This window comes from Bacillus rossius, chromosome 13, assembly GCF_032445375.1.
Source record: "Bacillus rossius redtenbacheri isolate Brsri chromosome 13, Brsri_v3, whole genome shotgun sequence".
Lineage (NCBI taxonomy): Eukaryota > Metazoa > Arthropoda > Insecta > Phasmatodea > Bacillidae > Bacillus > Bacillus rossius.
The window spans coordinates 46,977,151-46,991,635 of NC_086340.1; the positions used below are offsets into that span (position 1 = coordinate 46,977,151).

At 45.7% G+C, this 14,485-nt stretch overlaps 1 protein-coding gene across 2 annotated transcripts in view; it reads right to left on the bottom strand.

Annotated features, from left to right (window-relative positions):
- Window positions 1-2,057: 2,057 nt before the first annotated feature.
- Window positions 2,058-14,485, bottom strand: part of LOC134538532 (protein peste-like) — a 155,158-nt gene continuing 142,730 nt past the window's right edge. The window contains exon 10 of one of the 2 annotated variants that reach the window (XM_063379936.1): window positions 2,058-3,383. In XM_063379936.1, coding sequence (XP_063236006.1) covers window positions 3,278-3,383 — 106 coding nt within the window. In that variant the 3' untranslated portion in view covers window positions 2,058-3,277. The remainder of the gene's footprint in view (window positions 3,384-14,485) is intronic. The other variant, XM_063379937.1, reaches the window with a different exon arrangement.

A 14,485-nucleotide genomic window follows, 5' to 3' on the forward strand; every position in this document is an offset into this window, starting at 1 on the left:
CCTCCCACCATCAACAGTCGTCGATCCTAGTGGCACACGCAGGGGCAAAAAACCCACGACCACCTCGGTTAATTCTCGAATTAACCTGGCGCCCGCCGGAGATTTCCTTTAGAGCCACTGAAAACCAGTAGGACCGCCCCGGGTCTCGATTCCTGGACCGCGGGTGACGGCAAAGTATAACATGATTTCTTCTAGTCCCATAAAGATCACTAACCCTGAACAGATTATCCTGGAAAATTCTAATTGTGAATTTTTAATTTTTAATACCTATGAAAATACCAGTAAGATTAAAGCGTAAAACACTCCCCCTCCCCCCCCCCCCCATGGGACACATGCAATAGATAACTGATGCATGAATAGTTTACCAAAGTCACTAACAATTTTATAGCACTCCGAATGATATGAAATGCTGTATGAGTTCTGTCAGCGACAGCTACTCCATACACTCCTGGCTAATGCCAAATCCCAAGCCAGTAATCATGACCTCAGATAACACAAGAAGGAAGCGAGTATCTTGTTTCATGAATGGATAATTGCTTTCCCTGCTCGCCACGCAACGGCGCCACTAGTTTGACGAGACGAATACAATGCCATCTCGTGATAACTCTGTGACGCAGTGTCAATTCTGTTTTCATGTGCTTACCGTGTAACATTTTCATTGCTCTTTGCTAACCTGTTCCTCCCAGAATTCCTGCCAAGTCCGTGGTGCAAAGACAATATGCATGGGGGCATAGCGTCATATTTTGACGAGGCTGATAGTTTCAGCATTTTTCAGTGATAAAGTAGCGAACCGTGACTTAGTTAATCAGGGCTGTATCAATTATACAGCGTTAATAATATGATAAAATTGATCGCGTATAGATGTGTAGGCATATTTGAACAACTATTGTTGTTGTGAACTCTATTCAATTGAGCACCTTCGTACAAATCGCACTGCCAATATGTTTACCACCCTTGTGTATATTGAATCGAATTCACAGATGGAAGATTATTAAATGACCAGAGACAATTACCACACAATGTAGTTTTTCAAGAGATTCTTCATTGAAAACCATTTTTGTCAAATATGTTTTAAATCATTATATATATATATAAATATATATATATATATATACACATATGAAAATTTTTTATTTGCACAATATTAAAATAAAGATTTAATGAATATTTCATATACATTAAATTAAAGTGTTTGTTATATTGTTATATTTATCATTTTTCCACATTCGATTTAGGTCCCTTACAACTTACTTGTTATTTATATTCACTGCTAAAATGAACTGAAAACTCAACACATCCAAGGGCGTCGTCAGCCAATGGCCAGCCGATATCCAAGCGGGGGGGGGGGGGGGGGGGGGGGATGGCCAGTTGTGGGAAAAGTATGTATTTTTGTTTGCATTTTGCTACACTATTTTATATCTCTAAGGTTCTAGGGGGGGGGGGGTGGTGGGGGGGGGGGGGGGCAACTGCCACCCTGGCGACACCCTTGAACACATCAATTGTATAATTTAAATTTTCTCATTTGTAGCCATGTAGGTCTACATACATGTGGAACCCTAAAGATATTTCATACAACACAATTAATTGTAAGCTTATTCTTATGGTGGAGAACGTGAAATAAAATGTAAAACTCTAAAGCTGACACTTTCAACATCAAACTTTAGAAAAGGGTGAATAAATAAAGCAGATTGCTCTGCTAAACTGTTTACTGTTGTCCTTACATGCTTTTTTATTGACCAGAATGCAGTAATGAGCACAGTTTTAAAAAGGTAGGTTTTCAAAGGGTTGTTAGTAAATTTTAATCCATGATACCATTTCATTTTTCAAAGAATATAATAATTTTTTTTGGGTACTATCATAGAATACTGAAATCAGAAATGATACCTTTGGATATCTACACAAATCCTTAAAAAAAGAAGTGGTAGTAACGTTTTTGTTTAACCAAGAGAAAAAAAATATATATGTATGGTTTTTCGAGTAATATTTATAGTACTACTTACCTGTTATAAACATTGTGAATACACATATTTTCAGTGAACAATTAATGATACACAAAATTAAAACGAAAATATTTAATTTTAACATTCAATTTGAACGTTACAAAAATAACAAACGTACATTGGATATATATTTACCATATCTTAATTTTAAGGCGAACATTTTCATTCTGTACATAAAATAGTGTGTCAAAAAACTTTGTATTTTATTTGTTATACAATTGTATATGGCACTTAGGTTTCGATATCTCATTTTATATTAAAAGACAAAACATTTTTACATTTCACATAAACGTTAAAAAACACAAGCTTCTACTCACGCTCATTTGATATAACACTCTATCGTAGGTACATACTTACTTATAAATTGAATTACCACTAAACAAAATGTTTTTGTTTTATTTGCTCCTCAGGTGAAAGTTTTCCTCGAAAAATATTTTTTTTTTAAGGCGGAAAATTTTAAGTGTGTGTGTGTGTGTGTGTGTGTGTGTGTGTGTGTATATATATATATACACACACTTAAAATTTTTAGAATATTTTTCTCCAGACATATATATTTAGAAAATTTTTTTTAGGATCAATACATTTTTATGAAATCACACATCGAACATACTGTCTTATAGTGTTTTAAAAAATGTATAGGTACTATTAAAAGTTAAAAAATTGCTTGTTTTTTATTTTAAAAATTTAAATGTCAGATGAGAAATATTAAGTAAAAATAAGTTAAATAACTTTCTAGATAATTATTCCAGTACAGAAAGTTGTTAAATATGTAGATGAACATAAAAGACAATAAAATTGATGCAAATAGACAATAAGCAACTTTAACACTGAATGTAAAAGGACTACACGTCTTCAGTCAACCTTCTACAGACATCATGAACACATATTGATTTGGCACCTGAACATGTTTCGCATGACAAAAATCTGTTGCATGAAAAAGTAAAGTCTTTCGCAGTCACCTCTTTATGTGAACATATTCGTACAACATGTTTCAATCACACAAAAGAGTTAAAAACATGTTTTCCCAGTTAGGGTAGGTACTAGAGAGCACTTGTTATATCACACCTGCTCCCAAAGAGTCGGACTGCACGCAGAGTAGTAGCGAGCTTCTTGGGCTCACCAGTCGCGTGTGAACACACTCCGAGGAACATGAGCAGGGAGGGACAACAGAAGGCTTACAAGGCAGCAGGAACATTCTGCAAGGCAATTGACAGCAGTCCCTCGTAGCAGGAACAGTTTCATCGATGGTGGTGCCCTCTGAGCGCCTTCAGGAGTCGCTACGTGCGGCCAATCTGCGAGACCTCCGGCCGGGCCTTCTTGCCCAGCAGCGGCGAGATCACGTGGCCCTCGAACACAGCCTCTCCCGCTAACTTCTTGTCCAGCCTGCAACAGCACATTTCCTTGGTACACACACCTACATAGCTTGATATATAGTGGCAAGCTTGACCACGAGATCACACTGCCAGATCTCCAAACTGGCCTTCTTGCCAAGTAGCGGCGAGATCACGTGGTCCTCGAACACAGCCTCTCCCGCTAACTTCTTGTCCAGCCTGCAACAGCACATTTCCTTGGTACACACACCTACATAGCTTGATATATTGTGGCAAGCTTCACCACGAGATCACACTGCCAGATCTCCAAACTGGCCTTCTTGCCAAGCAGCGGCGAGATCACGTGGCCCTCGAACACAGCCTCTGCCGCTAACTTCTTGTCCAGCCTGCAACAGCACATTTCCTTGGTACACACACCTACATAGCTTGATATATTGTGGCAAGCTTGACCACGAGATCACACTGCCAGATCTCCAAAATGGCCTTCTTGCCAAGTAGCGGCGAGATCACGTGGCCTTCGAACACAGCCTCTCCCGCTAACTTCTTGTCCAGCCTGCAACAGCACATTTCCTTGGTACACACACCTACATAGCTTGATATATTGTGGCAAGCTTGACCACGAGATCACACTGCCAGATCTCCAAACTGGCCTTCTTGCCAAGTAGCGGCGAGATCACGTGGCCCTCGAACACAGCCTCTCCCGCTAACTTCTTGTCCAGCCTGCAACAGCACATTTCCTTGGTACACACACCTACATAGCTTCATATATTGTGGCAAGCTTGACCACGAGATCACACTGCCAGATCTCCAAACTGGCCTTCTAGCCAAGTAGCGGCGAAATCACGTGGCCCTCGAACACAGCCTCTCCCGCTAACTTCTTGTCCAGCCTGCAACAGCACATTTCCTTGGTACACACACCTACATAGCTTGATATATTGTGGCAAGCTTGACCACGAGATCACACTGCCAGATCTCCAAACTGGCCTTCTTGCCAAGCAGCGGCGACATCACGTGGCCCTCGAACACAGCCTCTCCCGCTAACTTCTTGTCCAGCCTGCAACAGCACATTTCCTTGGTACACACACCTACATAGCTTGATATATTGTGGCAAGCTTGACCACGAGATCACACTGCCAGATCTCCAAACTGGCCTTCTTGCCAAGTAGCGGCGAGATCACGTGGCCTTCGAACACAGCCTCTCCCGCTAACTTCTTGTCCAGCCTGCAACAGCACATTTCCTTGGTACACACACCTACATAGCTTGATATATTGTGGCAAGCTTGACCACGAGATCACACTGCCAGATCTCCAAACTGGCCTTCTTGCCAAGCAGCGGCGAGATCACGTGGCCCTCGAACACAGCCTCTCCCGCTAACTTCTTGTCCAGCCTGCAACAGCACATTTCCTTGGTACACACACCTACATAGCTTGATATATTGTGGCAAGATTGACCACGAGATCACACTGCCAGATCTCCAAACTGGCCTTCTTGCCAAGTAGCGGCGAGATCACGTGACCCTCGAACACAGCCTCTCCCGCTAACTTCTTGTCCAGACTGCAACAGCACATTTCCTTGGTACACACACCTACATAGCATGATATATTGTGGCAAGCTTGACCACGAGATCACACTGCCAGATATCCAAACTGGCCTTCTTGCCAAGCAGCGGCGAGATCACGTGGCCCTCGAACACAGCCTCTGCCGCTAACTTCTTGTCCAGCCTGCAACAGCACATTTCCTTGGTACACACACCTACATAGCTTGATATATTGTGGCAAGCTTGACCACGAGATCACACTGCCAGATCTCCAAACTGGCCTTCTTGCCAAGTAGCGGTGAGATCACGTGGCCCTCGAACACAGCCTCTCCCGCTAACTTCTTGTCCAGCCTGCAACAGCACATTTCCTTGGTACACACACCTACATAGCTTGATATATTGTGGCAAGCTTGACCACGAGATCACACTGCCAGATCTCCAAACTGGCCTTCTTGCCAAGCAGCGGCGAGATCACGTGGCCCTCGAACACAGTCTCTGCCGCTAACTTCTTGTCCAGCCTGCAACAGCACATTTCCTTGGTACACACACCTACATAGCTTGATATATTGTGGCAAGCTTGACCACGAGATCACACTGCCAGATCTCCAAACTGGCCTTCTTGCCAAGTAGCGGCGAGATCACGTGGCCCTCGAACACAGCCTCTCCCGCTAACTTCTTGTCCAGCCTGCAACAGCACAATTCCTTGGTACACACACCTACATAGCTTGATATATTGTGGCAAGCTTGACCACGAGATCACACTGCCAGATCCCTAAACTGGCCTTCTTGCCAAGCAGCGGCGAGATCACGTGGCCCTCGAACACAGCCTCTCCCGCTAACTTCTTGTCCAGCCTGCAACAGCACATTTCCTTGGTACACACACCTACATAGCTTGATATATTGTGGCAAGCTTGACCACGAGATCACACTGCCAGATCTCCAAACTGGCCTTCTTGCCAAGTAGCGGCGAGATCACGTGGCCCTCGAACACAGCCTCTCCCGCTAACTTCTTGTCCAGCCTGCAACAGCACATTTCCTTGGTACACACACCTACATAGCTTAATATATTGTGGCAAGCTTGACCACGAGATCACACTGCCAGATCTCCAAACTGGCCTTCTTGCCAAGTAGCGGCGAGATCACGTGGCCCTCGAACACAGCCTCTCCCGCTAACTTCTTGTCCAGCCTGCAACAGCACATTTCCTTGGTACACACACCTACATAGCTATATATATTTTTCAAGCTTGACCACGAGATCACACTGCCAGATCTCCAAACTGGCCTTCTAGCCAAGTAGCGGCGAGATCACGTGGCCCTCGAACACAGCCTCTCCCGCTAACTTCTTGTCCAGCCTGCAACAGCACATTTCCTTGGTACACACACCTACATAGCTTGATATATTGTGGCAAGCTTGACCACGAGATCACACTGCCAGATCTCCAAACTGGCCTTCTTGCCAAGCAGCGGCGAGATCACGTGGCCCTCGAACACAGCATCTCCCGCTAACTTCTTGTCCAGCCTGCAACAGCACATTTCCTTGGTACACACACCTACATAGCTTGATATATTGTGGCAAGCTTGACCACGAGATCACACTGCCAGATCTCCAAACTGGCCTTCTTGCCAAGTAGCGGCGAGATCACGTGGCCTTCGAACACAGCCTCTCCCGCTAACTTCTTGTCCAGCCTGCAAAAGCACATTTCCTTGGTACACACACCTACATAGCTTGATATATTGTGGCAAGCTTGACCACGAGATCACACTGCCAGATCTCCAAACTGGCCTTCTTGACAAGTAGCGGCGAGATCACGTGGCCCTCGAACACAGCCTCTCCCGCTAACTTCTTGTCCAGCCTGCAACAGCACATTTCCTTGGTACACACACCTACATAGCTTGATATATTGTGGAAAGCTTGACCACGAGATCACACTGCCAGATTTCCAAACTGGCCTTCTTGCCAAGTAGCGGCGAGATCACGTGGCCCTCGAACACAACCTCTGCCGCTAACTTCTTGTCCAGCCTGCAACAGCACATTTCCTTGGTACACACACCTACATAGCTTGATATATTGTGGCAAGCTTGACCACGAGATCACACTGCCAGATCTCCAAACTGGCCTTCTTGCCAAGCAGCGGCGAGATCACGTGGCCCTCGAACACAGCCTCTCCCTCTAACTTCTTGTCCAGCCTGCAACAGCACATTTCCTTGGTACACACACCTACATAGCTTGATATATTGTGGCAAGCTTGACCACGAGATCACACTGCCAGATCTCCAAACTGGTCTTCTTGCCAAGTAGCGGCGAGATCACGTGGCCTTCGAACACAGCCTCTCCCGCTAACTTCTTGTCCAGCCTGTAACAGCACATTTCCTTGGTACACACACCTACATAATAGCTTGATATATTGTGGCAAGCTTGACCACTAGATCACACTGCGAGATCTCCAAACTTTCCTTCTTGCCAAGTAGCGGCGAGATCACGTGGCCCTCGAACACAGCCTCTCCCGCTAACTTCTTGTCCAGCCTGCAACAGCACATTTCCTTGGTACACACACCTACATAGCTTGATATAGTGTGGCAAGCTTTACCACGGGATCACACTGCCAGATCTCCTAACTGGCCTTCTTGTTAAGCAGCGGCGAGATCACATGGCCCTCGAACACACCCTCTCCCGCTAACTTCTTGTCCAGCCTGCAACAGCACATTTCCTTGGTACACACACCTACATAGCTTGATATATTGTGGCAAGCTTGACCACGAGATCACACTGCCAGATCTCCAAACTGGCCTTCTTGCCAAGTAGCGGCGAGATCGAGTGGCCCTCGAACACAGCCTCTCCCGCTAACTTCTTGTCCAGCCTGCAACAGCACATTTCCTTGGTACACACACCTACATAGCTTGATATATTGTGGCAAGCTTGACCACGAGATCACACTGCCAGATCTCCAAACTGGCCTTCTTGCCAAGCAGCGGCGAGATCACGTGGCCCTCGAACACAGCATCTCCCGCTAACTTCTTGTCCAGCCTGCAACAGCACATTTCCTTGGTACACACACCTACATAGCTTGATATATTGTGGCAAGCTTGACCACGAGATCACACTGCCAGATCTCCAAACTGGCCTTCTTGCCAAGCAGCGGCGAGATCACATGGCCCTCGAACACACCCTCTCCCGCTAACTTCTTGTCCAGCCTGCAACAGCACATTTCCTTGGTACACACACCTACATAGCTTGATATATTGTGGCAAGCTTGACCACGAGATCACACTGCCAGATCTCCAAACTGGCCTTCTTGCCAAGCAGCGGAGAGATCACGTGGCCCTCGAACACAGCCTCTCCCGCTAACTTCTTGTCCAGCCTGCAACAGCACATTTCCTTAGTACACACACCTACATAGCTTGATATATTGTGGCAAGCTTGACCACGAGATCACACTGCCAGATATCCAAACTGGCCTTCTTGCCAAGTAGCGGCGTGATCACGTGGCCCTCGAACACAGCCTCTCCCGCTTACTTCTTGTCCAGCCTGCAACAGCACATTTCCTTGGTACACACACCTACATAGCTTGATATATTGTGGCAAACTTGACCACGAGATCACACTGCCAGATCTCCAAACTGGCCTTCTTGCCAAGTAGCGGCGAGATCACGTGGCCTTCGAACACAGCCTCTCCCGCTAACTTCTTGTCCAGCCTGCAACAGCACATTTTCTTGGTACACACACCTACATAGCTTGATATATTGTGGCAAGCTTGACCACGAGATCACACTGCCAGATCTCCAAACTGGCCTTCTTGCCAAGTAGTGGCGAGATCAAGTGGCCCTCGAACTCAGCCTCTCCCGCTAACTTCTTGTCCAGCCTGCAACAGCACATTTCCTTGGTACACACACCTACATAGCTTGATATATTGTGGCAAGCTTGACCACGAGATCACACTGCCAGATCTCCAAACTGGCCTTCTTGCCAAGTAGCGGCGAGATCACGTGGCCCTCGAACACAGCCTCTCCCGCTAACTTCTTGTCCAGCCTGCAACAGCACATTTCCTTGGTACACACACCTACATAGCTTGATATATTGTGGCAAGCTTGACCACGAGATCACACTGCCAGATCTCCAAACTGGCCTTCTTGCCAAGCAGCGGCGAGATCACGTGGCCCTCGAACACAGCCTCTCCCGCTAACTTCTTGTCCAGCCTGCAACAGCACATTTCCTTGGTACACACACCTACATAGCTTGATATATTGTGGCAAACTTGACCACGAGATCATACTGCCAGATCTCCAAACTGGCCTTCTTGCCAAGTAGCGGCGAGATCACGTGGCCTTCGAACACAGCCTCTCCCGCTAACTTCTTGTCCAGCCTGCAACAGCACATTTTCTTGGTACACACACCTACATAGCTTGATATATTGTGGCAAGCTTGACCACGAGATCACACTGCCAGATCTCCAAACTGGCCTTCTTGCCAAGTAGTGGCGAGATCACGTGGCCCTCGAACTCAGCCTCTCCCGCTAACTTCTTGTCCAGCCTGCAACAGCACATTTCCTTGGTACACACACCTACATAGCTTGATATATTGTGGCAAGCTTGACCACGAGATCACACTGCCAGATCTCCAAACTGGCCTTCTTGCCAAGTAGCGGCGAGATCACGTGGCCCTCGAACACAGCCTCTCCCGCTAACTTCTTGTCCAGCCTGCAACAGCACATTTCCTTGGTACATTCACCTACATAGCTTGATATATTGTGGCAAGCTTGACCACGAGATCACACTGCCAGATCTCCAAACTGGCCTTCTTGCCAAGTAGCGGTGTGATCACGTGGCCCTCGAACACAGCCTCTCCCGCTAACTTCTTGTCTAGCCTGCAACAGCACATTTCCTTGGTACACACACCTACATAGCTTGATATATTGTGGCAAGCTTGACCACGAGATCACACTGCCAGATCTCCAAACTGGCCTTCTTGCCAAGTAGCGGCGAGATCACGTGGCCCTCGAACACAGCCTCTCCCGCTAACTTCTTGTCCAGCCTGCAACAGCACATTTCCTTGGTACACACACCTACATAGCTTGATATATTGTGGCAAGCTTGACCACGAGATCACACTGCCAGATCTCCAAACTGGCCTTCTTGCCAAGTAGCGGCGAGATCACGTGGCCCTCGAACACAGCCTCTCCCGCTAACTTCTTGTTCAGCCTGTAACAGCACATTTCCTTGGTACACACACCTACATAGCTTGATATATTGTGGCAAGCTTGACCACGAGATCACACTGCCAGATCTCCAAACTGGCCTTCTTGCCAATTAGCGGCGAGATCACGAGGCCCTCGAACACAGCCTCTCCCGCTAACTTCTTGTCCAGCCTGCAACAGCACATTTCCTTGGTACACACACCTACATAGCTTGATATATTGTGGCAAGCTTGACCACGAGATCACACTGCCAGATCTCCAAACTGGCCTTCTTGCCAAGTAGCGGCGAGATCACGTGGCCCTCGAACACAGCCTCTCCCGCTAACTTCTTGTCCAGCCTGCAACAGCACATTTCCTTGGTACACACACCTACATAGCTTGATATATTGTGGCAAGCTTGACCACGAGATCACACTGCCAGATCTCCAAACTGGCCTTCTTGCCAAGTAGCGGCGAGATCACGTGGCCCTCGAACACAGCCTCTTCCGCTAACTTCTTGTCCAGCCTGCAACAGCACATTTCCTTGGTACACACACCTACATAGCTTCATATATTGTGGCAAGCTTGACCACTAGATCACACTGCCAGATCTCCGGCCGTGCCTGCTTAAACATTCATCATTATAGTCCTCCTCCTCTTCATCACAGTACTCTTCCTCCCATTCCCATTACAACTATTCATAACATTATCATCATCATGCAATGTGATCTCTTCCTACACTCTCCATCAGGGCCATAGTGCCGGTACTGCAATAAAACTGTAATAAATCTTAATTGTGCTATCCATTACGAATCTCATTCTCCCCAAATTAATAAATAATGACATTATATTTCATGGATGAATCGACCAATCAAAAAGTATATTCTATATCCCTAGAGGTTTGTTGGGTGGGTTATCTGGTGAAGTAATAGGGAATACCAAACCGCTTTGTGTATATGTGTAGAGACTTAGAAAATGGAGGAATGAAAAAAAAAAATAGGGAAAATATGTGGTAAAATGGGACAATTGATGGGTGAAAAAGTAATTTTGTTAAAAAAAATGGAAACTTTCTAGGAAATTTGGGGAAAAATAGGGAAATTTTCGGGGAATTTGGGGGAAGAGGCGACGTCAGGGGGCAAAGGATGCAAATCACGAATCCTGATTCACAATCCACTGCCTCCGGAGGTACATTGGTTTGCACGAAATCAGCAATAGCAAGTGTTTAGCTTGTGTTTGTCAATTTGATAATTATTGTTATATAAAGGTCATATATGTATCTGTATAAATAATCTATCACATGTGTAACGAAATACACTATAGGCATCATTGTAAAAATACTGTATGAGTATTAATGATCTATACATTATCAAAAGATCATAAAAACGAAACAGTGCCGCCGATTTACTTGAAACTTCATTCAATCAGTAGAGGACCTCTGGAAGTTTTCTATACAAATATTTCATATTTCATTGTGGCTGCCGATAGGAGAAGCTATTGCGTATAATGGTCCCTATTCTACAGCAGAGAACTCTTTGCGAGCTTAAGTTAGCGAGAAGTATTCGGTGAATGTTGTGAAATGTGAATTCCGTACACATTTCAATGTGAAACCATGTAACGTGTGTACCTACGTACACACTCAGAATCGACAGTGCCTTTAACAGTCTGTGGATGCCACCCGCGCAACACAAGAGCGCGGAGCCTTTGAACGCTGTGGCTGGTGGTCGGGCTTCTTCGGAAACGGTCGGGCGTCATCGATTGCGCGCCACTTCGCCATTTCGCCACTTCGCCGGAAAAGGAAGTCGACCATCGTTCCCCCAAACGTACGAGACTATTCTGTTTTAGCCTGGGAAGGAGACCAGCGAGTATAAAAGGGCATGTTTCGAGTCAAGAGAGGCAGAACAACTGGGACTTCTCCGAGGCAGGCCGCGGCGCTGCTCGGACACCGCTCGCCACCCTACGCTGTCAACATCGTGGAGTCGCCGCCGCCTAGAGACCCCGATGGACTTCATCTTGGTGAGACCTCTACATGTCATAAACATTGATAGAGACAAGAAAAGGAGGATAGTGTCGATTTAGAAGCATAAAACTCTGAATTCAAGTCTCAAGTTAGAAGTCGTAATAGGCGAGTGCAAAGGCAACTTCCAAAGGGGGAGCGAGCGGGGGCTACAGAAACATAACGAAACGTAAATGCGAACACTGACGTCGACAGAGTACTCACTATGTAATGAACACCGGCAAACATACCACCATCACAAGATAAGTTGCTGTATGAACACAGGTCACGACGCGATGGGGATAAGAATAACAACGGGGAATACGTGTGACTTGGGTGACGGCGAAACATTTTATGGACATAATAAAAACTTTAAACCAACTTCTACGGATATTACATAAGTTATGCATATGATTAGAAATATTGTCTTTGTTCTATTTGTTCAATTGTTCATAATCTTTCTGTAAAGCTCACCCAGTAAATCTAAGGCAAACACTTTGTGATTGACGATGTATGCAGCGTAGTTTGAGCCGAGGCAGGCGACTTGATTAAGGGTTTTGCCTTGATAATTTATCAGATGGTTAATTTTTGTGTGTTTTGTGTTATAGCCGTCCAATACGAGTATTCCACCCCAACACTCAGGGGTGCCGCTTGAAAAGATCAATGTCAGTTCGAGAAGAAGATGAGCTATTTATTAGTTAGAACCTTGCTGTTAATAAAATGTTGTTTTTACGAAATCCTCTGGGCACCTAATTCTGACACACTCGCATCCATTCTTTCCTGCCTTGTTAGGGTTTCCTATTCCTCTAGTGAAACCCGCGATAACCAAACACCTGAATATCCCTGTACACCTGGTTCAAGACGTTTAAAGAGAAAGGGTACATTTGCAAAGCAAGATTAGTGGTAGACCCTCTGTGCCTGAGAACAATGTGGTCTATGTTCGAGAATCATCTTCACGGAGCCCTCAGAAGTGAACTAGTCAAACAAGTGTTGAATTAAAGATCTCTCAAACAAAGGTATCAAAAATCTCGTGCCAATATTTGGGCATGAAACCGCACAGACACCAGTTGGTCTCGGCACTAGGTATATTCGCCATTCTGCTCCGAAGCGCTAACGAGAGTAGACAATGGCCACATAATGCTTTGGAGATTAATTTTAAGATACTAGGCCACATTACACACGAGTAGCAAAATGAACAGATGCCACGAACCTTTTTTATGAACAGTAAATCCCAATGTCAACAACTAGCATCAGAAAGATTCTTCGAAAGTGAACTTTTTTGTGCAACGTTGGGGAGGATGATTCATGTGTCCTTCTTTCCCGTTGAAAAGTTTTTCAAAAGTCGTTCCTATCCCGATGAGCTTCCTTAGTGGCTTCTGACTCAACTGGAAGATTCAAACGACTCCACTCTTCAACAAGATGATGCTCCGCTCATTTCGAATGGCCTAAACACACACCTCCCTTGGTGACGGCTCAGTGGTGCATGTGTCGATGCTGCGTCGTGGGGCAGATGGCCCCCGCAATCACCGGACTTCATTTCAACGCGCTTTTATTTCTGGAGTTATGTCCAAGACGAAGTGTTTGTGCCACCTGGCCGCATTATTTGCTGGCTGGGACAGTGAAATCACAGTGGCAGTTGAGTTCTTCTCATCAGACACACTGCAAGGTAAGAGACAGGTTGTCTACCAGCTCAATGTTTGCATCTCAATTAGAGGAGCCCATGTTGAGTCACTGTAGCCTAAAACTATCAGGCATTCTCTATTGAATGAAAGAAGTTTCGGTTTGATCGACTGCACCATTTCAATTTAATGATTTTTTGCATCCCAGCATTTGCCCGCGGTGACCACAGGAAACCAGGGGAAACAGATATGAAGGAAAACTGACCGGGGTTTGAACCCGGGGCCGCTGGGTTGCTTGTCCGGTGTTTCGGTCCTGCGCCACGTCACTCGGCGAGAGAACTGCTGGTGAAACCACAATATAGCAATCCTTTATGGAGCTTTGTACACATCCGTTAAAAACCTTTAGATATACATGTACTACACCTACAACTTTTTAATTTCTAGATTGAATTCAGATTTGCATGAACATTTTAAATATCTAATTAATTGCTTTATTTGAGGTATAAAATGTTAAACTAACTTGTTACATGGATAAAGTGCAGTTGAATGAGGTAGACGTGATGGTTGAGTTGGTGTTGCTTTGTGCCCAGACCAGCAGTGCTACAGTGATACAGTGACACAGTGACACAGTGACAGTATAGTGTAGTGTAGTGTAATGCGTGCAGCACTCACGCGTGGGCGCCAGCAGCGCCGTGCCGACAGTCAGCAGGGCGAGCAACATGGCCAGGCCGGCAGTGATACAGTGATACAGTGATATAGTGATACAGTGATACAGTGATACAGTGATACAGCGATACAGTGATATAGTGATACAGTGATACAGTGACAGTGCA